Genomic DNA, 25,858 nt, shown 5'->3' on the forward strand with positions numbered 1-25,858 from the left:
TTACTGTAGATTCAATCAATTTGCCTGGTTCTGAAGATTGGCTTACCAGACTGTAGCTTTCAGGATTACTTCTGGAGCCTTTTTTTTAAAAATTGCTGTCACATCAGCTATCCTTCTGTCATCTAGTACAGAGGCTGATTAAAGTGATAGGTTACATGTCAGTTAGTAAAAAGAAAAGGAGTACTTGTGGCACCTTAGAGACTAACAAATTTATTAGAGCATAAACTTTCGTGAGCTACAGCTCACTTCATCAGATGCATTCAGTGGAAAATACAGTGGGGAGATTTATATACCCAGAGAACATGAAACAATGGGTTTATCATACACACTGTAAGGAGAGTGATCACTTAAGATAAGCCATCACCAGCAGCAGGGGGGGAAAGGAGGAAAACCTTTCATGGTGACAAGCAAGGTAGGCTAATTCCAGCAGTTAACAAGAATATCAGAGGAACAGTGGGGGGTGGGGTGGGAGGGAGAAATACCATGGGGAAATAGTTTTACTTTGTGTAATGACTCATCCATTCCCAGTCTCTATTCAAGCCTAAGTTAATTGTATCCAGTTTGCAAATTAATTCCAATTCAGCAGTCTCTCGTTGGAGTCTGTTTTTGAAGCTTTTTTGTTGAAGGATAGCCACTCTTAGGTCTGTAATCAAGTGACCGGAGAGATTGAAGTGTTCTCCAACTGGTTTTTGAATGTTATAATTGTTGACATCTGATTTGTGTCCATTCATTCTTTTACGTAGAGACTGTCCAGTTTGGCCAATGTACGTGGCAGAGGGGCATTGCTGGCACATGATGATGGCATATATCACATTGGTAGATGCGCAGGTGAACGAGCCTCTGATAGTGTGGCTGATGTGACGTCAAGAATTATAACATTCAAAAACCAGTTGGAGAACACTTCAATCTCTTTGGTCACTCGATCACAGACCTAAGAGTGGCTATACTTCAACAAAAAAGCTTCAAAAACAGACTCCAAGGAGAGACTGCTGAATTGGAATTAATTTGCAAACTGGATACAATTAATTTAGGCTTGAATAGAGACTGGGAATGGATGAGTCATTACACAAAGTAAAACTATTTCCCCATGAAGAAAAGGAGTACTTGTGGCACCTTAGAGACTAACAAATTTATTAGAGCATAAGCTTTCGTGAGCTACAGCTCACTTCATCGGATGCATTAGCTCACGAAAGCTTATGCTCTAATAAATTTGTTAGTCTCTAAGGTGCCACAAGTACTCTTTTTCTTTTTGCGAATACAGACTAACACGGCTGCTACTCTGAAACATGTCAGTTAGTAGTTCTGCAATTTCATAATTGAGTTCCTTCAGAACTCTTGGGTGAATACTGTCTGGTCCTGGGGACTTATTACTGTTTAGTTTATCAATTTGTTCCAAAACCTCCTTTATTGATGTCTCAGTCTGGGATAGTTCCTCAGATTTATCACCTCCTCTGCAGTGAAGACTGAAGCAAAGGATTCATTTAGCTTCTCTTCAATGGCCTCATCTTCCTTGAGTGCTCCTTTAGCACCTGATCATCCAGTGGCCCCACTGATCGTTTTGGCAGGCTTCCTTTTTCTGATGTACTTAAAAAAATGTTTGCTGTTAGTTTTTGAGTCTGTTGCTAGTTGCTCTTCAAATTCTTTTTTGGTCTGCCTAATTACACTTGACTTGCCAGAGTTTATGCTCCTTTCTATTTTCCTCACTAGGATTTGACTTCCAATTTTAGACCTCTTTTACTCTGTTTAGCCGTGGGTGGAATTTTTTTTTTAATCCTCATTTTTAATTTGCGGTGTACATTTAATTTGAGCCTCTATTGTGGTCTTTTTAAAAAAAATCTTTTTGTGCAGCTTGCAAACATTTCATTCTTCTGACTGTACCTTTTAATTTCTCTTTAACCAGCTTCCTCATTTTGGGGTAGTTTCCTTCTCTGAAGTTAAATGCTATTGTGGTGGGATTCTTTGATATTTTTCACCCCCTCGGGCATATTATGTTATGGTCACTCTGACCAAACAGTTCAGCTATATTCACTTCTTGGACCAGATCCTGTGCTCCACTTAGGACTAAATCAAGAATCACCTCTTCCTTGAGTAACTGCTCCAAGAAGCAATCATTAATAGTGGGAGAGGACGCCATTATATCATTTAGAGGGTGGGTTACCACTATAGGATCATTTTCTTCCACTCCAGCTTGATGTTCTCCTTCCCCGTGACTTTCATCCTCCTCAGCAGCACAGAGGCCGTCATACTGGAGGTGTGACCACTCTGACTGTGTCCCAAAAAGTGTCATCTACGTACCCCTCTGTCTCGCTTAGCTCCTCCAGTGCATCCACTCTGGTCTCCAGAGCCCATACTTGGTCTCTGAAGGCCAGGAGCTCCTTGCACTAAATGCACAAATACGCCACCTGCCCTCAAGTCAGGTAATCATGCATTCAGTGCAATCAACTGGATAGTCTCCACTTTGCTGCTGGACTTCTGCCTGCTTTTTTTTTACTCCTGCAGCTTTTTTGGGGTGGGGGATTATTTAGGGTTTTTTCTTGTTTATTAGCCTCAGGTTAGAGAATGTTAGGTGTGTCTCTGGCTCTCATGCTGCCTTTCTCAACTCCCTCGCAAAAATTCCATTAGCTGCTGCTGTTTGCTAGCTCCTCTGCTCGCTTAGGAGCTGGCTTTTTAAACCTCCTGCTCTTCCCGAGTAGCCCTGCCCCCTGGTTAAAGGATCCTTGCACAGATATTAAGAGGGGGTGGAAACACTCAACATAAGCTACTACAGTAGAGTTAAGGCAGCTTAGCATAGGGCTCCTCTACCTGGAAAAGCTGTTGTGGGAGAAGCTGGGGTATGAATTTAAAGTGCAATGGCTATTGTGCACTAGCCTACATGTGGACATTTTTATTCCACATCAAGGGTGTGTGTCTACCATGGAGCTGGAGGCATAATTTCCAGCTGGGGTAGACATACACATGCTAGTTTTGACCAAGCTAGTGCACCAAAAATAACAGTGTAGCCATGGCAGCGCAGGTAGTGTCCCGAGTAGGTACCCATGGTCTCGGATGGGATTGTACAAGGGTGCCCACCAGCTTGTGCCGCCATTCAGGTGGCCAGGGCTATGCTGCTGGTTTGCTTGGTAGAGCATTGGTTCAATGGAAGCTAGCTTGTATATGTCTGCTTGAGCTGGAAATTATACTTCCAGCTGCTGTGTAGACGTACTCCCTGAGCACCTTTTTGCAGTTTAGTTTAATCCTCTTCTAAAGTGGATTAACCTAGACTGGACAAAGGCACTCTGAAGTGGAGTAAGTGCGTTCATATGGGTAGTTTTGCTGAGTGGCTACTCAGCACTTAACTGTCCTGGGCTATTTCCCCATACGGACAACCCCCTGCATGTTCCAGTGGCTTTACAAGGGAAAAGTAAAAATGGTGCCACCTTTTTCAACAGATCAGCTCCCTGCGTGTATTCAAGCTGTCCCTGCAGACTTGAGTCACAACCTGGTTCCTAAAATTGATCCTGCTTAGGAAGTGCTGTGCTGACCCAGCTGTGGGAGGGTCCGTGGGGTTCCAGTCTGGTTTGCTCATCGCCATAATTCTTGCTGGAGGAGCAGGTTGTGCTCTCAATCACACCAGTGGATAAATCCGCGGTAACTCCATTGATTCAGGCAGCGCTGGGCCAGATGTGGCCTGCACGCTCTGTATTATAGCTGCTAGTGCCTGCGTCAGAGAGAATCCAACCCGAGGTCTGATCTCGGGCAGGGCTTGCTGAGGTGGCAGTTAGGAAAAGCTGCCTTTCACTTGTGAACTGAGCAGCCTTGTCCAGGGTCAGGAGAGGCGACAAACGTGGAATCCTCCTGGGTCCTTTTAGACCCCGATTCTGCAAGGTACATCAGCCTGCGGAGGAGTCCCGTGGGGTTCCTCATGTGCCCTGCTGAACCGGGGCCTTATCACTATTCAAGGTAGAAGTCTGTCTTAAAGGGCACTGACAGGCCTCAGCATAGCTAAGCACCTAGTGCGGGCTTAAGTGCATCTCTGTTCAGCCAAGCACCTACACATGAGTTTAATCCTTTGCTTCAGTGCTCTGCTCAATTCGAGCCTCACTTGGCAGGGGCCCTAAATGTAGGTTGCATTAACCAATACTGAACTAGAAGCATCTTTGTGCTTTTCTCAAAGTGAGCAAGTTCCTCTTTTGGGGGAGTTCAGTGCTACCATTCATGCCCTAATCCTAGTCCTCCCTGTTGATGTGACCCCATAGTCATAGGTGCCGACGCCATGGGCTTCTCCTCCAAGGCTGGAGCACCCATGGGAAAAAAAGTAGTGAGTGTTTAGTACCCACCAGCAGCCAAGCTCCAACTCCTGCCCACCGGCGGCCCCACTGATCAATTCCTTCCCCTCCCTCCCAGCTGTTCCAGGACATGCAGGAGGCGCTGGGCGGGAGGGGGAGAAACAAGGATGGGGCACGCTCAGAAGAGTGGGCAAAAAGAGGTGGGGGAAGAGGCCAGGAGGGGGTGGGGCTTTTGGGGAAGGGGTGGAGTGGGGGCAGGAAGAGGTGGGGAGGGGGCTTGGGGGAAGTGGTGGAGTGGGGCTGGGGCCTGGGGCTGAACAGTTGAGCACCCCCGGGGAAAATTAGAACCCAGCTCCTGTGCCAACAGTTGCACCCAATAGGGACCTGTCTCTCCCTGAACTCCAACACTTTGGCTCTCCAGCATGTCAGATCCCACAGAAACCTCCCTGCTGAGGAGTTCTGGTTTGGCCGTGGGTCACATCTCTCTGGGTCGCATCTCTCCAGCTGCACTGCTAGGCCCATCTGGCTCTAAATGATGTGTTTGCATTGTTGGTCCAAGGACGTTAGAGAGACCAGGTGTGGAAGGTAATATCTTTTACTGGACCAACTCCTTCTGGTGGAAAGGACAAGCTTTTGAAAGGTGGGGGGTTACCCTCCCTCACCTTGTCTCTCTAAAATATGGGGCCTGCGCTCCCCGGAGTGTTGAAATCCCCACTCTGATTACCCTGGTTGCAACACCCAGCCCTCTTGCCTGTGCTGTCCCTGTCTCTGGGGTCTGTTGGGATACTGATGCTTTTGCCATACGTATTTTTATTGTAAAGGCTTGACTCGTTCAGCAGCTGGACTCTTGTTCCCCAAGTGACTTTAGTGCTGCTGAAGGGTTGGATTGACAGCCAGAGGGACTGGAGTCTTGTTGTGACATTGCACTCCAAATGCATTATAAAAATATGTTTATAAGTGTGAATATGATGGAACTGGAATATCCTTTATACAAACGGTCTCTTGTAAGGTATCATTACAAAGCTTATAATCCGAGTGTGTTCATCCTATTTGTATGTAGCATTCTTGTAACTGAAAGTAGAATATGGTTTGAGCATTAGCTTGCTAAACCCAGGGTTGTGAGTTCAATCCCTGAGGGGGCCATTTGGGGCAAAAATTGGGGATTGGTCCTGCTTTGAGCAGGGGGTTGGACTAGATGATCTCCTGAGGTCCCTTCCAACCCTGATATTCTATGATTCTATGATTCTATGAATATGAAGTGGAACTCTGAGGTCCTATTGTAATTATGCAAAGTGTGGGCCATTAATGGTGGTTTAGAGTCTTGATGGCTCCCATTGACTAAGACAGTTGTCTGTAAATGGTTCTGTTTACCTGCAAGCCTGCCTCTGTACATGTAGGCCAGCCAGTGGGTAAGGAAAAATGAGGTCTTACAGTGACATGTGACTATGTCACCTGATACTGGAATCCATCTTAAACCTGGTGCTTTTCCATTTAGAAGGAGGGGTTGGGATCCAGAGAGACAAAGGATTCCCGCCTTGTGCAAAAGCTATAAAAGGGGGTGAAGCAGGACAAAGAGGGTCCCAGTCATGAAAGAGCCCCTGCTTTTCACCTAAGATGCCTGCTGGAACTAACAAGAACTGTACCAGGGGAAAGGATTGGGCCCAGACTAAGAAGGAGGCTAGTATTAGGCTTAGGCTTGCGTGTTTTGTTTTATTTTGCTTGGTAACTTACTTTGTTCTCTGTTATTACTTGGAACCACTTAAATCCTACTTTTTATACTTAATAAAATCACTTTTGTTTATTGATAAACCCAGAGTAAGAGATTAATGCCTGTCGGAGCAAACAGCTGTGCATATCTCTCTCTGTGTTATAGAGGGCAGACAGTTTGACTTTACTACAGAGTAAAACGGATTTATTTGGGGTTTGGATCCCATTGGGAACTGGGTGCTGGAGACAGGTAACCTGCTGAGCAGCTTTTAGTTAGTCTGCAGCTTTGTGGGCATGAACCAGACCTGGGTCTGTTGCAGCAGGCTAGCATGTCTGGCTCAACAAGGCAGGGTTCTGGAGTTCCAAGCTGACAGAGAAAATGGGCTCAGAGGTAAATTAAGCACATCAGGTGACAGTCCCAAGGGGGTCTCTCTGACTGAACCCATCACAGTGACATAGTCGAGCAGGGTCTGTGCACAGCTGATTGCTTTGAGACACTGGTAGTGATTTTAAGTGAGTTTTAAGTTTTAAGTGGAGAACATACAAAGTGGTTACTGGTTTGTTATTTTCTGTTTGCTTATTTTGGGAAAGGGAAGTAGGAACAGAAAAACAGGAAAATGAGTGAAAGCAGTGAAGCGATTGCAAAGTTGGAGCTTTTTAGGCTGCAAGTTGTAGAAAAGTAGAGGGAGCACCAGTGATTATTGCAACTGAAAGAACTGGAGATAAAAGAAAAATAAAGAGTCAGCCAGAGAGGAGGCTGCACACAGAAGGGCTATGGAGGCAGAGGCAGCCAGGGAGAAAGCTGCACACCAGCAAGCCCTGGAACTCAGGCAGCTGGAGGCTGATGAAAAAAGGCAGGATAAGAAGTGAGAGAGGCAGCAAACCCTGGAGTTAAAAGACAAAGAAATTGAGGCCAGATTGCAACCCAGAAGCATGAACTGGCTGTAATAGAGTGGAAGAGACAAAATCCTTCAGCAACTGGCTCCACTTCCCCCAAAAATCCACAAATGGGAACGGTATACCCACAGTATAATGAATCCAATGATATTGCTCAATATTTCATCACCTTTGAGAAACTGTGCACTCTCCTTGCGATTCCTGAAGATCAAAACATGACCACTTTGGTTGCAAAATTGACTGGGAGAGCTCTGGACATCATCAATAAGATGCCTATTGATGATGCTTCAAACTATGGTAAATTTAAGGAACTGGTTTTGAAACAGTTCCAGACTACACCTGAAACCTCTGCCAAGATCCTGGCTCCTCAGCTGGGCAACAGGCCAACCATGGTCCCCATGCAGTGCTAACTAGGTTAGGCTTTTTGGATGCTCATGAGAAATGGGCTTTGGGCCTGTCCGTCTGCTCCCCGCTCCATCTCGGCTATTGTGAGCTGGTGACTCTTGTGGGGTGGGGCGGGGTGGGGTGGGTGTAGCTTTAGTGGGGGACGCCTGTGGCTCCCGGTCAGCAGTGAACCCTCTAGCCCTGGGTCTGGGCTGAGTCACCAGCAGGGGTTGGGCAAGGGGACACCTTCCCCTGGAATCTGAATAGTGAGAAGTCACTGGTCGCTCTCTCTTTGACTGCTGTGAGCTGTGGAATTAAAACCTTCTCTTATCAGAGTCCCTTGTCAGGTGGTTCTGTCTGTCGTGTGGGTGGCATTCCAGAAAACCCGCCCCAGGAGCCAGGCTTGCGGGAGGGCCATCCTGCGAGTGGTGGTTGGGTCACCCAGCTACGCTCTTTTGTGACTGTGTTGCAAGGTGTATTATAAGACTGCGTGTGGTCCCCCCCTCCCCCCCGTTTGGGTGTTGCTTAAAATGTCCAAGGGACGACTCTGAAGCTGGCTGTTTTATGGCCCTCGTTACCATAGTATCTGAGCACTGTGCATTTATCCACCAACACTCCTGTGAGGCAGGCCATCTAGTGCTGCCGTGTGTTTCTAGTCCCATTGGAACAAGGGTGCCATTGACAGGGCCTCAGTTTGACTTCTATCTAAAGGAAGGATGGCCCAATGGTTAGGCTGCTAGTCTGGGACTCGGGAGACCTGGGCTTACGTGCTGGCTCTGCAACAGATTTTCTGTGTGTCCTTAGTCACTTGGTCTCTCTGTGCCTCAGTTCCCCATGTGTACAATGGGGATAATAGCCCTCCCAGGGGTGTTATAAATCCATTGAAGACCTCAAGGCACTAGAAAAGGAGTACTTGTGGCACCTTAGAGACTAACAAATTTATTTGAGCATAAGCTAGTGAGCTGTAGCTCACGAAAGCTTATGCTCAAATAACTTTGTTAGTCTTTAAGGTGCCACAAGTACTCCTTTTCTTTTTGCGAATACCGACTAACAGCTGCTACTCTGAAATCAAGGTACTAGGGAGCTGTAAACTAGCTCAGCTACGTGTCAGTATGAAAGGAGCGTTCCCTGCCGCTGCCCATGCTGGGCCAAGATGAACAGAGCCCTCCAGGCTTGGCATCCAGCTTATTTTTAAAAAAAAAACCACTTCATCTCTGGGGTGCCTCTAAAACCCAACCCTGGCACCCCTCTTCGGCGTCGGAAAACAATGGCCTCTTGGCCTAGCCCCAACAGCTGCAGTGACGATATTCGTCTCTCTCTCCCCAGACGGCGAGCTAGTTCACTACCGTTATGGGCTAAAGGACTTGATCACCATCCTCTTCTATGTCTTCATAGCAATCATCCTGCATATGGTGTTGCAGGACTACGTCCTGGATGTAAGTTCTGCTTCTGTTCTGAGGTAAAATCCCTGGAGGGCCTCTTGTTAAAGGGCCCGCAGGCCTCTGTGTTGACTTAGTGGCCACAGCTGGTCTCTGCATGCTGGCTGGCCTTTCTGTGCTAGTTGGTTTGATCGGGCGGGGGGGGTCTCTCTAGGGCTGACATGGTGGCAGGTGAGCTCTCGCTTCAGGGGCAGGCGGGAGTGGCTGGTGTTGGGGAGTGAGGAGGGTGAATTGCCGGCATTGTGGCTTATGCCCTCTTATTATTTTTTCCTCTAGAAAATCAACAGGCGGCTCCATCTCTCCAAAGTCAAACACAGCAAGTTCAACGAATCGGGGCAGCTGGTGGCGTTCCATTTCACCTCCATGATCTGGTGCTTGTATGTAGTGGTCACGGTAAGCTATAGCAGAGGGCCCAGCCGAGACTCGGCATGGTCCATTTCAGGTTTCCCTTTACAGAGATTGGGCCTAGGTTGAGGGAGTCTGCAGCAGATACCTGCCCACATGGGTCCTTTAGCATTCCCTCTGCTGGGTGTTTTCTGGGCGTGTTGGTTTGAGGCAGTTATTGCCCGTGCTCTCATTGGTAGGAATCCCTCCAAAGTTACTTCCTGTGAGGGTCAGGGAGTCTCGAGAGAGCAGGCAACCGGACTCCAGAGCAGCATGTACAGTGGAGGCTCCGTGTACTGCTTGGTGAGCTGGACTGAGTCTCTGTCAGAGTTGGGGGTTTGCACGGCAGACAGAAAATTCTGTGTCCCTTTCACTGAGCTAAAAACGGGCTTGAATGAGCTCAGTTTGAGAGTGAACCATGCAGTCAGTGTGGCAGCCACTGTGCTGTTTGTTTTAATATTACATTTAATTGATATGAAGCTGTCTCCAGACTTCAAGTTGTCAATGCGACACCGACTCTGTATTGACAATGCATAATAATGATAATAAATACCTGCCTTTTATAGAGCACTTTTTATGACTAGCTTACAAAGCGCACAATGAAGCTGCATTGTAGAAGTTGTCATAGGGAGCACCGGAGGATCTTGACACCTCGGGGAGGGGTAGAAGACAGTTTGGAACCAGCCCATGGAATTGAGCACGTTAGCTGGGTGTTTCTGCAAAAACTGTCAGCAGTGAGACAGCAGTGCAGCAATTTAAACTGTCACTTCAGGATTCAGATTCTCCACACACACACACAGACACAACAATTAACCCCTCTAAGCTGTTGTTTCAGGCTGCCAGCAGACTCAGGCAGACGTCACCATGTCAGTTTACACTTGTTTCATGTTTTCAAGGTTTTCTTTGCAAGCATGAAGGCTACAAACAGAGAGTGAAATTCAGGCCCCTTTAAATCCGGGGGAAGTTTTGCTGCTGACTGTAATGGCACCAGGGTTTCATCTATCCTATGTTGTAGGGAAAGATTCTAGAGCACTTTTCTCTGACAAGGGGAGGATTCTCCGGCAAAACCCCTGACCATGGAATTGCATTGTATCTTGGGCCCTGCTTTACAATCCCTTGGCAGCCTGCTCTCTCCCCCTCTCTGGGACGCCTGTTGTTCTGGCTTTCTGCTATGTGAGGCCCCTTTATTCAAGATGAGAAAGCTGGAAATGTTCAACCAATGGCACCATCTGATCGACTGGAGTCAACACATAGTACTGTATAGTCCACAAAGCTGCTGCAAGCAGGAGCTGGGGGTGGGGCTGGCTGTGTGCATTTTAGCAAGAGCAGATCTCTTAACCCAGGTTACCAAAGCCTCTGGAATGACCAGAGAGAAGGGGATAAACTCTGCTAAACACAGTTAAGGTCTCTGAACTCCAAGTGTCTTACTGCCAATTGCTCTTCCGCTCACATTCTGATTCCAAGCTGGGGGAGCAGCGTAACATAAAAGACTGGAGATGCCAGGAGACTTTAATATGCATGAAAATGTAAACTGACTTTCCATTGGATTGGGGGGGGGGGCTAGATAGGGCAGAGGCATTGTGCAAACATTCTGTAAAATGTGGGTTTAAAGCATTAGCCAGTGTCCCCCATCCCCCCCAAAATCCAAACCGAAACCTATATAATTTCAGCTTTAATGTCACAGAACATAAATGCAGTAGACAAAAGTCGGGCAATGCAAAAGTTAAGGATCCTCCTGGCAAGGCTAACTCAGCCATGTGTGTGTGGAGGGGAGGTATTTTTGGATTGCTCTTAAATACTTGGATTAATACATGTCCCATACAAAAAGTTTCATGCAAAGAATTGAAAGGGTGCTAACAGTTAAAGAGTTACCACTTAACCAGCTGTATTAAGCCTCTTATATCCCCTAGTGTCAGGAATGCCCCAGTATGTGGTATCCAGCCAGTGCTAGATAGTAACTGACTATCGCTGTCACAAATTACATGCGACTCCAGCCCCTCGGTAAATAACCCTAAACTCCATCTACAGCACCTGCCCCACCACCCTAGCACCCATGTCCTTCCCAGCAGGCTGGCAGCTGCATGCTGCCTCAGGCCCCAACTCCATCTCCAGCGCAGCTGGCTCCACCCTAGTTTTACCCTTCCAGATGTAACTCACCTCCCCAGTGCTGGGCACCAGCCTGAGGGAGGTGGGTATCAGGAGCCTCCAGGCAGGGAGCGGAGGGGAGGGAGAGAGATTTACCAAAAAAAAAAAAAAATGGATCAAGACCGCTTGTAAGACTGGCCTCCTGCCAGTACTCGTTCCCCTTAGCTGTGACCAGGGAACTGGCTGGTCTCCACTGTGTTAAGAATTAGCCAGGGTGTTAAGGGTTAATGTTCTTGTTGCTCACTATCTCCATGGAGGGATGGGGACACTTTAATTAAAAAAACAAAAAACAGGTTCACTGTCATTTTGTTTCTGGCCCAGCCTGGTGTAATGGGCTCCTGGCCAGGCCCAGTGACTCTTTAGTTTCCAATTAATTAAAACCACCGAGTAAATGTTCCTTTGGAAGCTTCACCTGACCCTGCCAACCCCTCCCGACCTGCACTGCTTCACAAGCCAGTTACGGAGCATCCCTCTTTTTCAGCCTGTATTACTTTAAAGTACGTTCATTCCTGAGACGCCTGTGGCTTGTGGATGCTCCTGTGAATGCTATGGGGCCTGGTCCATTGAAACAGGTGGCAAAGCTACTGTTGGCTTCAATTGGCTTTGCACCCGGCTTGTGGTGCCTGTTCTCTCACTGCTGGCAGTAGGCACCCTGTCTCGTGTTAGTGCAGCGTTAACCCTTTGGAGACTGCCCATCTAGGTACCTATTTCTGCATCCCCTCCCTCCCACCAGGAACCCTCTGGTGTCCGGAGGGTTAAAAAGACTTGGCCATCCTTCAACATCTCTTATGCCCTTAGTGTGGGCTGCTCGTGCCCCTTGAGAGCAAATTAGCAGCATCGCTCTTGTTTGAGTACTTCATGGCTACAGTCTCCTCCCCCGCCACCACGTCCTGCTTCAGATATTTCCACTAGCCAGGGGTGGCAGAACTGGTAGGCGGGGGGGCTAGAGCCCCTGCAATGGAAATATTGTGGGGGTGCTGTCCCTGCATCAGCTTGCACATGCCCGGGTGGGTGGTTGCAGAGGTGAGAGCTGAACCTAGAGGGGCTAGAATGGCTGCGTTAGGGCCTGGGACCGGGGCAAGGAGCAGGACCTGGTGGAGCTGAAATGGAAGCCCCCAGGACTGTCCTTCCCAGCCTGGAGCTGGCTGCCCGCTCCCACCCCCGGCCAAGTCTCAGTACCTCCTCTTACTCCTCCTCCTATTCCTCTGTCCCCCTCCCCCATTTTGCAGGGAGCTTCCGCCCTCCTGCCTCTATCTGCGGGGCCGCAGCCTCCTCTGTAAACATCCCAAGCTGCTGCTGTGCCAGGGAGCCCTGAGGGGCATGCCAGCTGACTGAAAGAGGCTTCTGAGCTTTCTAACTCTGTGTGCTCTGTCCCCCAGCCTGGCTGCAACTCAGTATCCAGGGTGGTTTTGCAGAGAAGTCGTTGTAAATGAGGGTGAATCGTCAGAGCTGGCCCTGCCTGCGTGTTTCACCTTCAGATCCCAACTTCCCCCCCAACTTCAATTTGGCACCATGTGGAATTACATCCTACAAAGCCAAGATCTGTTGGCCTCCAGGGTGCCTCTATTCTCCTGCACTTTCCTTAAGGGAGGGGGAGTTGATGGGAGGAGACTTCCCTTTGGTTTGGGAGCGTGGGCTTGTCTACACGGTGAGAAAGCCCGGAATAGTTAGTATGCACCCCGGCCACTCCGCACTAACTCCCTGTGTGGGCACTCTTACTCTGCACAAACAGAGCCTTGGTGCATGTCGGCTTATTACGCTTCCAAAGTGCCCAGTCAGCGTGTCCACATGAGTATCTAGCGCAAGGTAGTTATTGTGCTGTAAAATCACACCCTTGCTTAGTGCATGCTAGCTGCTCCGTGCAGACAAGCCCTGCATGTGAGCTTGCGTGTGTTGAATATTGATCCGCTTGTATCTCACAATTCCAAAGCAGCTTGCAGTGTTGAAGACACGTCCAGTAAATCGAAGTAAATATGGATTCCATGCAAAGATGCTGCATTAAAAGAGCACTTACATTTGCAGAGCAAAGCACTAAAAATAAATCTGGGAATGTCCAAGTTCAGGTTTCCTGCACAACCATTATTATTTATTTGTATCATCCTAGCACCTCGGAGCCCTGGTCCAGGACTAGGAGCCAGGACCCCATTGTGCTAGGCACCATGCAAACACAGAATGAAATGAAGGTCCCTGCCCCAAAGAGCTTACAGTCTAAGACAAGTGACTGCAGGTGGATACAGGCCGGCAGTGGAGAACAAGGAAACGCTGAGACATAACTTGAACTTCACCCCTTTGGGCTTATGATGGGTTTTAATTACAGGATCGCATCCTGTTACCTCTGCTGGACCCAGGGCTCATTCAGTGTGCTGGCTGGCTGGCTGGTGCACACTGTTGTAAGCCCTTCATAGTTTGGTGGAATCAAAATGCATTTTCACTGGATCCCTAAAAGGCAAATGGGACCATTTCCATCCTTGACCTATCAGGTTTCTGCCCTTTCCCACTGAGAGATTAGCTGGGGGAAGGCTGCAGCAGCTTTATAACAGAAAACATTCCCTGCGTTCAAAAATGGCTGAAGTTTTGTCCAATTTTTATTTCAGTTCCCCTTCAGATACAGAGGTGCAGCCCTGTTACGTGAAAGTTGGACAAAATTATCATCAGCCATAAGAGGCCTATTAGAATGTCAGTGTTTTGGCAACTTTAATGCTAGCCTTGCCTAACGGGCTTCAGCTTGTAATAATTGCAGCCGCTCTGAAAGGATCCAGCCTCCAGGCCCCTTTTCTCGGTTTCTCATGATTGACATGGCATTTAGTCTGCGCGGTTGGAATTGGCGCTGACATGGGTAACCCCAGAATCGACACGTGCTGATGATTTCCTTTGCTTAGAACTTGCCTCTCCTCTTCTCTTTCAGGAAGGATACTTGTCAAATCCGAGGAGCTGGTGGGAAAACTATCCTCATGTTTTTCTCCCGTAAGTGCTCTGTTCTTCAGCTGACTGCTTCCTTCCTCTTTTTAGGTTAATGTGAGGACGTGGCTTGGGAGTCGGTGCCATGTGAATAGGCAGCATTTACCTTGCTGTGTATTTTCAAAGCACTGTACAAAGGATCCCACAGCCCCTTCCCATGCTGGGATTGCCGGTAAACCCTGATTTCTACAAAGGTTTTAAGGGACATTTGAAATCTTAATACAAATTCAGGAGGTGGCGGGAGGCATTGTGTGATCAGGCGCTTCAGAGCATGTCTGCCCTTGTGGCCTGGGACTCGAGAGGGCTGGATTCAGTTCTGAGCTCCCAGTGACTTTGGGCAAGTCACTTAACCTCTCTGTGCCTCAGTTTCCCATCTGTAAAATGAGGGATGATATTTCTCCCCTCCTCGTAGGGATGCTGTAATGGTGAACTTGGGAAGGTTTGTGACGCTGGGGGATATATAAGTACCCAGACAGAAAGAGGGAGCTCCAGTCAGTGTATAGCCAATGTTTGGGAACCATGGGTTCAGAAATTCAGGAGTGATCAGTCCCATCATTAGGATGCTAATTGGGGCAGAGAAGTTGGGACTTGCCCAGCCAATCAGCGGCAGAGCTGGGGTTAGAAGTTAGGAGGCTCCTGGCTCCCACTCCCATGCTAAATCCCCAGGAGGAGCTCAGTGGGGTTGGGAGCTGGATGCAGGAATCCCTGGGTAGAATTTGCTGACCTGTGTTATGCAGGATGTGCTCCTCCTGGCCTTGAAATCTGTGAGTCTAAGATCATTCTGGCCCAGGAATCCTGGATCCTATGAATGATTAAACTTATATTTGGCCCCTCCTTCCCATGTGCACACTCCCCTGAATGCTAGTGGGTAACCGGATCCTAATGTAGGTGCAAAACAGTAGGGAGAGGAGTGCTCTGTGGTGCCCCGTGCAGCGCAAATGGAATTCTAGCACCCGCATGCCAAATCCAGAACGAGTCTGAGTCTGCCAGGCCTCCCAGCAGACACACACTGTTGCATTTTGGTTGCTGGCAAATTCTCCTTCTCTCTCTTCCCTCCCGTTCCTGGGGTGCCATATCTATTAGCTCTTGAAAAGCGGTAACCCCTTGACGACTTTGTCTAAGGCCCTAGGCCAGTTCCTCTTTCCCAGTCCTCAAATAAGAGATTAAAAAACTAGCCCAAACCTGACCTTCATCCCCCAGACTGTTTGGGAATGGCTGCTCCCTGCAGGCTCTCTGGCTTGTCCGAGGCTTCCTCTTTCCAGGAAAGTCCGCAGGGGACAGACCTCCTGCTGAGTTAATGGGCGTAGTAGATCAGGCAGTCTTCCCCCCTGGCTGGGACTGGGGTAGCTGGTTTGATTTCCAGGGGTCAGCTCAGGGCATGTGCTTTCTGCTCAGAGGAGTTCTCCCCGCAACTCCCAAAGGTGTGATGCCCCATCCCAGTCCATAGTATGGGGAATATTTACACACATGGAACTTCCAGTCTGGAGCTGGGTTTGCCCGCCAGGCTTTCACCTGTCCTGTCCTTGCATTTCAGGTTCCAGGTGAAGTTTTTCTACCTTTGCCAGCTGGCCTACTGGCTGCATGCCCTGCCTGAGCTATACTTCCAGAAGGTGCGCAAGGTGAGTGCTGGACAGGCCACGCTGCAGGCTTTGCAAAGCCTGCCTCATCTGGTGGAACCACCGGCCAGCGGATTTGCAGTAGCTTTAAGAAGCAAAATGCCAGACTGCGTACATGGAACTTGGGGAGAAGTGCAAGGCTGGGGAAGGCACGGCTCCTGCATGTTCCCCTTACACTGAGAGCGAGCTTGGAAGCTGCTTTCTCTCAGCTCGCATAGGTGCCCTCGCCACCACGTTGCCTTTACACTTGGCCAGTTAGGTGGAATCTTCACGGCCACAGGATGACGTTGCATGTACCACCGGGAGCGCTCCACAAATCTTGGCGGAGCAGGGAGAGCCCTAGACTTACCTCCATGCTTCGCTGCTCCATTGTGTACGCTCATTCAGATTTCCAAGTGAGGAAGGTTGATCTTAATGTTAAATTGTTGTTCCTTTGCCAGGAGGAGATTCCTCGTCACCTGCGGTACATCAGCCTGTACCTGATGCATATAGCTGGAGCATACCTCTTAAAGTGAGTACGGTGGAGTTCGCTTTATGGGGCCTGCGAAGAATGATGGGAAAACCCTGGTTTCCGGAGGGTGGGCTTAGTACTTGCTCAGGGGTGGGCAGCCAAAATCGCTAGTCCCTGTGAAAATCTTGGCCAACGCATTGAGACTTGAGTAAAGGGGGTGTGATTTAAGAACCAACAATAAATGCAACAAATTATTAGCCTGTGGAACTCCCAGCTACAGTATGTTACTGAAGCCAACAGTTTCCAAATAGGAGAATAGCTACTTTTAGGAAAGAAGATATTGTCTAGTCACATCAGCTAGGATGGATGACGTGCCGGCACCTAATACTTTCAGAGCATCGTACAACGCAAACCTCTGCAAGTGCTTCTCAGTCTCAGGCTGGAAGGTGTGATCCCCTTTTTGGTGTCAGGAAAATTTTCTCCTGGGGTTGGTATTGCAGTTAAACAAATACGTTCTAAAGGTTTTCATACACCATCCGGTGAAGCACACAGCCTATGTGAGAGGCAGCAGGGTCCAGTGACTAGTGCGCTGGACTAAAATATAAGAGACTTTGGCTTCTGTTCCCGGCTCTGCTCAATGATAGTGGGCTCTGTGCCTTGGTTTCCCCTTAAACCGTGTGAAGTCTGTTTTGATTGTAACCTGTTTGGGGCAGGCATGTGTATGTCCAAGGCCCAGCACAACAGGGTTCTGATTTTGATTTGAAGCACATAGTGCGCAAAACAAACACGAAGTAGGAGTAATAAGGTAGGTGGCTGACTGGAGCTCAGGTCTGTTCCAATATGGCAATGCCTGTGTCTTCTCTCTCTAGCCTAACCCGCCTGGGGCTTGTCCTCTTGCTGCTGCAGTACTTCGCTGAATTCCTCTTCCACATGGCCCGTCTCTTCTACTTCACAGATGAGAACAACGAGAAGCTGTAAGTACACCGAGCTGAGAGGAGCGATTCGCCCCTTGCTGGCCAGAACTTTCATGAAATGGAGTCTAGGGGGAAGTCTGTCTTCCTTCTCCAGAACAGATCTGCAAGGGGTCTCTCGTCTTGGGGGTCGGGGGAAGGAGACTGGGGGAGCAGAAAAATCTGTCTTCCTTCTCCAGAATGGATCTGCAAGGGGTCTCTCATTTTGAGGGTGGGAGGAGGGGTCATAGGTGCTGCAGTTTCTGACTAGCCTGTTGGCAGTGGGCAGGAAGATCTCCACAGCACAGGTACGAAGGGGGCACTCAAGGCCGGATTAACTCGCAGGCTTGACTCAGTAAGTATAAGAACACATGATCAGTGCAGCCTGTGAAGGGCCTGGGACCTTGTGTAGTCATGTATGGCGGTGCAAAGTTGGGGAGGCTGTGTGGTCTAGTGGATAGAGCACTGGCCTGGGACTCAGGAGACCTGGGTTCTAGTCCTAGCTCTGCTGCTGGCCTTCAGTGAGAGATTGGACCAGTCCCATCTTCTCCCTGTGCCTCTGTTTACCCTCCCACCCTTTGTCTTGTCTATTTAAACTCGTCTAGACTGTCTCTCACTAGGTGTATGTACAGGGCCTAGCGCAGTGGAGCCCTGATCTCAGTTAGCACAGCAGGCTGCTTTCCTAACACAAAGAATAATTAATATAAAAAGATACTGGAATGGCGGTGACGTTTTATGCTTCTGTTGCAGTGGGGTGCTTGACCACACACAGCAAAGGGCATCAGAGAATCGGACCCGAAATCCCCCTGGGCCTGAAATTCACTAGTGCCAACTGTGTGCAAATGTGCCAGGAGACCCTCCACGCATGCACAAAGTGGTGTGCTCTGGAGTGGAAGGTTGACAGCCCTGGAGACTTAAATCCTGTTCAGCACAGGCACCAGCCAACCTGCCTCCCACATGACTTGGCAGGGCCATCTCACGCGTGGCCTGTTCAGGCAATGGCACCCGTGCTGAGGCTGCAGGAAGGGGGCCAGCTGTGACAGTTGCATAGCACTCCTAGACTGAAATAACCCCTCTTCCACCAAAATTCAACCCTGTTAAAAGTGGGTCCCCATGAACAACATGCTGCTCCTGGGCATCTTGAGGCAGTTTCCTGGCCTGAATGTCTGCGTCTTGTGACTCCTGCTGCCCTTCCGGGTAGACTGCCTGTGCGCCCCCACTGCGGATGGAGGCTCATCCCAGTGACGCTCCTGTTGGAATTCACACAGGTTTAATGCCTGGGCAGTGGTGTTCGTGGTCACCCGGCTCTTCACCCTCACCCTTTCCGTGCTGGTTGTTGGCTTTGGGCTGGCTCGGGTGGAGAACCAGGCATTCGACCCAGAGAAAGGAAACTTCAACACTCTGCTTTCCAGGTAAGACATGGCCACGTGCTGCTCCATCGGCTTCCTGCCCGTAGGCTGAAATGCTCTGCCGGATTGCTTAACGCATGCTCACGTAGTCAGGAAGGGGACTGATGAAAGCAGTAGTGATGCCCGTGTTCAGGTTCTCTACCCATCCACTCCCGCTCGGCTCCCAAGGGCCGGACCTGCAAAGTCAGAGGGGTCTGAAAATCCAACTGTCTTCTGCTTGGAACTTCTCCTGTACCGAGGGCTCTGTAGATGCAGTGTAATGTTAGGTGCGCAACTGGGTGCTAGGCTGTCTTGAGGCTCAACAAAATTGTCTGTGAACTGTAGTGTGAAGAAAAGAAAAATTCTTGTTTGCTCAGTAAAGAGCAAGATACAAGATACCAGATATGAAGAGAGCCTACAAGCAGATCTGTCATATAAGGAGGTGGCACTTACGTACAATCCCTTTTCTAGCCATAACTGCAATTTAAGGGACCTGGTCAACATAAATCATACTTCTGTCTGGCCCTGTCTTCCCTCCTGTTGTACCTAAGGAATTGTACCTAAGCAAAAACTGGCAGCGGGACTCAGGGCAGGGCTGGTACCGGGAATAACTATTCCCTCCCCTCGGGTGTCCTCACAGAACTGGTCTGTGGGCTTTGGCGAGCACCAGTCTCTGTAACATCGAAATCGCTGTGATCTTTGGGTGTGAAGGGCCATTTACTAGCTGGCTTGGTTAGGTTTGGAAGTGGCTCCAGGGCCCCTGGCTTCAGCCTCTCTGCTCCATTCTCAGCCTGCCTCTTCTCTGCCCCCTCCCACCCCCCAGGATGGGCGTGCTGTCCCTGGTGTGCCTCTCCCAGGCATGGATGATGTGGCATTTCATACGCTTCCAGCTGCGGCGCTGGCGGGAGTACTGGAACGAGCAGAGCGCCAGGCAGAGAGCTGCTGCCCTCACCAAACAGCTGTCCAAGCCCGTCAAGAGGGAGTCGGGTAAGTGCCAAGGCGGGGTGCTGAGAGCAGGGCTGCGTGTGGCTGAGCTGGGGGCAAGATGTAAGGGCCCAGGATGCTGTCGGGTCCCTTCCTCTGCTGCAAAGGGATCAGTAATGGCCAGGAGCCATCAGGGCCCCAGCTCTGTCCTAGGGTTGCCAACTCTCTCTTAGCAGAAAACCGAACACCCTTGCCCCGCCCCGTCTCCAAAGTCCCCCCCCCCCATTTACGCCATCCCCCCCCTTCCTCCATCACTTGCTCTCCCTCAGCCTCCCTCACTCGCTCATTTTCACTGGGCTGAGGCAGTGGGTTGGGCTGTGGTGGAGGTGAGGGCTCTGGCTGGGGCTGTGGACACTGGGGTGGGGCCAGAAATGAGGGGTTCGAAGTGCGGGAAGGGGCTTAGGGCTGGGGCAGAGGTTGGGGCTCAGGAGAGGGTTTGGCTTGCAGGCTCTGAGCTGCGCTTACCTCAGGTCGCTTCCGGGAAGCGGCCGGCATGTCCCTCCAGCTCCTAGGCACAGGGCAGGGTTGGCCATGGGGGCTCAGTGCGCTGCCCTCACCTGCAGGTCCCGCCCCCGCAGCTCCCATTGGCCATGGTTCCCAGCCAATGGGAGCTGCGGAGCTGGTGCTTGGGGAGGGGGTAGCGCGCTGAGCCCCCGTGGCTGCCCTTGAGCCTAGGGGCTGCTGGGACCTGGCCGCCACTTCCGGGAGCTGTGTGGGACAGGCACGGAATCGTAGACTTTAAGGTCAGAAGGGACCATTATGATCATCTAGTCTGACCTCCTGCACGACGCAGGCCGCAGAATCTCATTCACCCACTCCTGTAACAAATCCCTAACCTATGTCTGAGCTAATAAAGTTCTCAAATCATGGTTTAAAGACTTCAAGGTGCAGAGAATCCTTCAGTAAGTGACCCGTGTCCCACGCTGCAGAGGAAGGTGAAAAACCCCCAGGGCCTCTGCCAATCTGCCCTGAAGGAAAATTCTTTCCCGACCCCAAATATAGTGATCAGCTAAACCCTGAGCATGTGGCCAAGACTCTCCAGCCAGACACCCAGGAAAGAATTCTCTGTAGTAACTCAGATCCCACCCCATCACAGGCCATGGGGCATATTTATCACTAATAGTCAAAGATCAATTAATTGCCAAAATTAGACTATCCCATCATACCATCCCCTCCATAAACTTATCAAGCTTAGTCTTGAAGTCAGATATGTCTTTTGCCCCCACTGCTCCCCTTGGGAGGCTGTTCCAGAACTTCACTCCTCTGATGGTTAGAAACCTTCATCTAATTTGAAGTCTAAACTTCCTGATGGCCGGTTTATATCCATTTGTTCTTGTGTCTAAGAGCCTGTCTTAGTCCCGCTGTGCTGCCCACCGGACTTTTAACCGCCCGCTCAGCAGCCACCAGGGTCCCTTTTCGACCGGGCGTTCCAGTTAAAAACCGGATACCTGGCACCCTACTCTGTCCCGCTCCAGCAGCGTACCGCCCCAAAGGCGGTGCTGGGGCTTTGCGCGGGAGCGACAGTGTTCCATGAAGCAACCCGAGCCCGTGGATCTGGTGGGACCAGGACACAAGGGGGAAGGGCTGCAGGGTGCTGACGTGCCTCTGCTATCCTGCATGAGCCCAAGTGGAGGAAGCTGAGATGACAGTTCTTACCCCTTGCGCTGAGCTGGCGCTAAGCACTCACCCACTCTAAGCCAACGAGGCCCCAGTCGAGCGTCCCTAATTCGCTGCGCTCCCCTGCCCCCAGGTTACCATGAAAACGGAGTGGTGAAAGCCGAGAACGGAACCTCCCCGCGCACCAAGAAGCTCAAGTCTCCATAGAGCTGAAGGCTCATCTGCTGGGGAGGAGGGTGAGAGACCAGGACTAAGCACCAGCCCCTCCCTCGGCCTCCCAGGTGCTGAATGGCTTGGAAACCTCTCAATCTTCCCAAGGTCTCTCCCCCCCCCCCCCCCCCAAACCATTTGCAATAAAACCAAAAAACCTTGCTCCGTCACATGGCCTGCAGGAGCCAGACCCGAACCTCCCGTCCTCTCCTTCCTCTCAGTTCTATCGTCAATCAGCGTGCAATTTTCTCCCCTCCTCCCCTCCCCCCCCTTTCTTGAGTGTGTTTTCTTCCTGTTGTGTCTTTGTTACAAATGCGCCATGGGATGGTTCCAAGCAAAGGATCCCTTTTCTAAAGCAGGTTCTTCCCCTGCCCTTTTGGCATTCCCCTACATCCTGGGCTTGGAGGGGTAGGTGGCTGCTTTAAGGTGCCCTGTGACCATGCGGGTAGAGGTTTGGGGAGCTGGGGAAGCCATGCCCTGTGTGCAGAGCACCTCTTGGCATCAGGGTGGTGCCACTGCTGGAGTTCTTGGGTGAACTGCAGGGCCCCCTTGCATCCAGCACGCCCAGTGGGATTGCAGAGGTGGGTCAGGTCTGGATTGGGCCTGTTGCATTAGGGCACAGGGAGGTGACCTCGGACGTGCTTTGCATCGTGCTGGAGCTCCAGCATGTGGGATCTCTAGCAGGTTGCGGCAGGACATGAGCTCTTAGGTCGGCTCTGCCCACCTCTCTCCCTCCCCTGGGTGTGGTGACTCGGCTCTGCCTCTGCCCTGCAATTCCTAGTGCCTTACTTGGGATGATGTCACCCAGGGAGTCGCTCAGGCCAAACTCAGTTGAGGATGTGCAAGCCTTGAGGCCTCCACCAGCCCTGGTCCCACACCTCACTGCTCCTGACCTCACCCAAGTGCTGGCTTAATCCTGTGGCGTTATGGTCACATAGCACTCGCTGCATGCCAGAGATCAGACTCCCTGCCACTCAGTTTATCTGTAACAGGGCCTTTCACCTCATGTCTCACCACTGCCCTTGCCATCCCAGACCAGCTCCGGCCTCTCCGCTCCAGCTGCCAGCTTCTGTCTCTCCTCTTCACAGGCCTTGCATCCCCTGAGGGGTTTGGTTAATCTGGGATCCAGCCCATGCATCCCTTCCTGGGCTGGGTGGGAATAGCAGAGAGGCACTCCCACGGACAGCTCTCGCCTGATCCATGCCACCCTCCTCCCCGGCTGGTGGATGGAATTGTCTCAAATCTACCTCTGAAGCCACCTCTTCAATATGACCATGCTCCCTCGACCCCTCATTGGCTGCATATGTTGGGAGGAGATGTGGAGGAATTATTCAAGCACCCATTGATTCTGTCCATACCTGGGAACAGCATCCCCTGCCCTCTTCCTGGTGGATGGAGCTGTCCCACTTGCAGGGCTCTTCTAGTGCCATGTGCTGGTCAAGACTGCTCAGGCTGCCATGCAGCAGAGAGTATTTCTCTCTGTGGAAGGTCCCCGTAAGCCAGACTTTGCAGTGGGCATGTTGCAGTGCATTGAGGTGACTTGGCGCTTCGCTGGGGTGGGAGCTTCCCTCTTGGCAAAGCTGGCTCAGCAGCACTTGCTGCGGCTGCCTGGAGGGGTAGCACTGAGCGTGGAGAGGGTGTCGCTGCTCCCAAAGGGGCAGCGGGAGAGGCAGGCAGGGAGTAGCAGGGGTGAAGTGTCATGGAATCATTTCTCATGCAGAGCGGGATCGGGGTTCTTCCTTCCTAGCTGGGGTGAGTGACATGGGCCAGAATAAACCAAACCAGATGTTCCTGGCTTGTTTCATGCTCCTCCCTGTGGCCTTCCTTACTGGAGACGATTGTAATTCATGCTCTCCGGCCTTTTGTTTTTTGGGGTGGTGAGAGGAACTGGCTGGCCGTGCTGCTTTCACAGATGTTGAGTCCTCCACACCTGTTCTGTCTCCCGCACTGGAAGCCCCTGCCTGTGCTGGGGAGAGAATACCTGGGAGCCTGAATGCAGCTGGTCAGATTCCATTCCTTCCCCCCCATCCCCCCAGGAGCTTTGAATGTCAAAGGAGGGCCACTAGTTAGCATCTCCCAGGGATCTTCCTCCCGCTCCCCCAATATGTTGGAGCAGAGCACCAGGGAACACCTTGTGACTGTCCCTCCTTAGCCCTGGCTGGACAGATGCATAGCAAAGCCAGCACTTGGGTGAAGGAGCAGCGGGACCAGGTGGGAAAGGAATGTTACGCCAGCGAGAGAGCGAGAGCTGGGACACAAGCTCTTGGCCCCTGGGCCTAGCACAGTTCACCCTTTGCTCCCTTTCCTGTCTGCTCCCAGCCAGGAGGGGGATCACTGAGCCCTGCAGGGAGTGACTGCTCCCCAAATCTCTCTAGAGCCAGAGCTGGCCTTGCTCTTCTGCCATCAGCGATTTAACTGCAGACGAGCAGCTGAGACTCCCGGTTAAAAGGTGGCTTGTCATTAGATCCAAATAAACCAGGCTGCTGAATGATTTCCCCCCACCCCGCCCTGCTCCAGGCAGCCTTTCCTCTGGCACAAGCCTGCAAGGCCATAAAGTAGCTCATTGTTCTCTATATACCAAGTGCCTTACATTGCAGTATAGTCTGTACGCTCTTGCCTATGTGCTGCCTCAATAGCTCCATGCCCTCAGGCTCTGTATCTCTATGATGCTTGTTCCATATTTAGAGTCACTGGGGAAAGGGACCGTTCCCGCGGGAAGTTGCCCCTCACTTTCTGTGCCTTTTCGGTTTGTAGGATGGTTCCTTCCTCCATGGCTAAAATCCCCTCCCCTTTTTCTGCCTAGATCGGTCAGCCCCTGCAGTGACGCCCACGGGCTGCCATTTCGCAGGCACTGCTGGGGTCATTTGTGGCTGGAGGAGCTCCCATCCCATCCCTCCCAATGCAGCCGCTCTTGCTCCTCTCTGCTCCAGTGCATGTACTGTCCCTGGCTCTGCAGTCACTGGTGCAGCTCTCCTTGCATTTCGTAGCAAACCAAAACTTCCTCTCTATCCTGGAGAACCATCTCCTCATAGAGATGGATTATTTTCTTTTCCAGTCTCTAGAGTTAACTCTTTCATTGACCAATCCACATGCAAAGGTGCAGAGAGCATGGGGAAGGGGAGACCCACTTCTTGAATGGGTCCCCTTCTTGGGCCCCATCCCACAACGTGCTGCACATCTTCTACAACAGTTTGAGTGCCCCCATCTGCTAGAAGGCTGAGGGCACTCGGGATCATGCAGAATTGGGCCCTGGGTTCCAGATTCAGTGTTATAGCACCGCTACTCCACTCCCTCGTGAGTTGTGCAATAACCCGCCTGGATTGTGGTCACTCCAGTAGTGCCTGCATCCGTCACCAAACCCTGGGAGGGGAGGGCCCCTGAGATAAGGTCAAATTGTGATAATTGCATGGAGCACAGAATGCCTCCTAACCTGGGCTGTAGCAAAGTCTCTTAAGAACCAGCAGTTCTTCTCCCTCTCTCCTTGTCCTAGATGGATCTTAGAGGGGTGGATGTTGGGGAGAATGTAGCATTTTGCAGATCAATATCTTTTTAAAAAAGTTTGTTGAATGAATCTTCCTTGCTCAACAGGGCATTAAAGTTTGTATTTTTGTAGGATGACTTTTTCCTACCTATCATGCACAGGTGTAGCAAATAAGGGATGGGTTTCTCCCTGGTTTTTATATTAAGTGGAGGATGGTCGGTCTTCAGAACTAGTCATGAAATCTGTAGAGGGGTGGTCTTCATTCCAGTGGATTGGAGTTACAACTACATCTATGGAGTCTAGTCGATGGAAGCTGACTTCTGTCTACAGTAAATGGCGTCTACAGCTGTCTGATTGTGCAGCTATAGCAGCTCCTTTTTGTGACCTTTGAGTGCTTAACAGATGGGTTCAGTTGGCAGTCTTTATATTGACACTATAAACGGGGTCACTCATCTCCCTATGTCATGTGTACTTCTTGCCAGAGGGAGGGATGGACACAAGACGCAAAGTTTGGGTGGGTGCTCGTATCTGTCTTTTTAACCTGTTTAATTCTCTGGACCAAACTTCAACAAAGAAACTCAAGGAAAATTCTCTTCTTCCATATTTATGCTTTAGTGCAAACGTTCTCTTCCTTTGTTGTGTATTTTAATTTGGTTTGGTTTGTTGGGGTTGATTTTTTGGATAACCGTTTCAACTCCCCATTACCACCATATGTTTTTATTCTTCCCCTGTCATTTAAAAAATAACCAATTTTGTACGGAATTTTTTTCATTAAATGGCTTTTGTGAACAAACTCTCAACAAAGATATTTTCTGAAATAATAAAAGGCATAGAATCAAGTGGTGCTTAACACTGGTTTGTGTGTTTCCTCAATTCGTGAATACCTCATCGCTCTGCCTTGCTATTCTAGTGTTCCCAAAGCATGACGGGACAGACCCACCAGGTATGGCAGAGAGAGCTGCAATCTGCTCCATTTAGGGTT

At 50.3% G+C, this 25,858-nt stretch overlaps 1 protein-coding gene across 2 annotated transcripts in view; it reads left to right on the plus strand.

The window, feature by feature from the left end:
• TRAM2 (translocation associated membrane protein 2) overlaps positions 1-25,726 on the plus strand; it is a 61,454-nt gene extending 35,728 nt beyond the window's left edge. For both annotated transcript variants that reach the window (XM_038397576.2, XM_043510112.1), the window contains 9 exons: positions 8,580-8,689; positions 8,969-9,085; positions 14,127-14,185; positions 15,714-15,798; positions 16,236-16,306; positions 17,116-17,220; positions 18,465-18,608; positions 19,408-19,571; positions 21,319-25,726. In XM_038397576.2, the coding sequence (XP_038253504.1) occupies positions 8,580-8,689; positions 8,969-9,085; positions 14,127-14,185; positions 15,714-15,798; positions 16,236-16,306; positions 17,116-17,220; positions 18,465-18,608; positions 19,408-19,571; positions 21,319-21,392 (929 nt within the window). In that variant the 3' untranslated portion in view covers positions 21,393-25,726. The remainder of the gene's footprint in view (positions 1-8,579; positions 8,690-8,968; positions 9,086-14,126; positions 14,186-15,713; positions 15,799-16,235; positions 16,307-17,115; positions 17,221-18,464; positions 18,609-19,407; positions 19,572-21,318) is intronic.
• Positions 25,727-25,858: the final 132 nt, after the last annotated feature.

This window comes from Dermochelys coriacea, chromosome 3, assembly GCF_009764565.3.
Source record: "Dermochelys coriacea isolate rDerCor1 chromosome 3, rDerCor1.pri.v4, whole genome shotgun sequence".
NCBI classification, from domain to species: Eukaryota; Metazoa; Chordata; order Testudines; family Dermochelyidae; genus Dermochelys; species Dermochelys coriacea.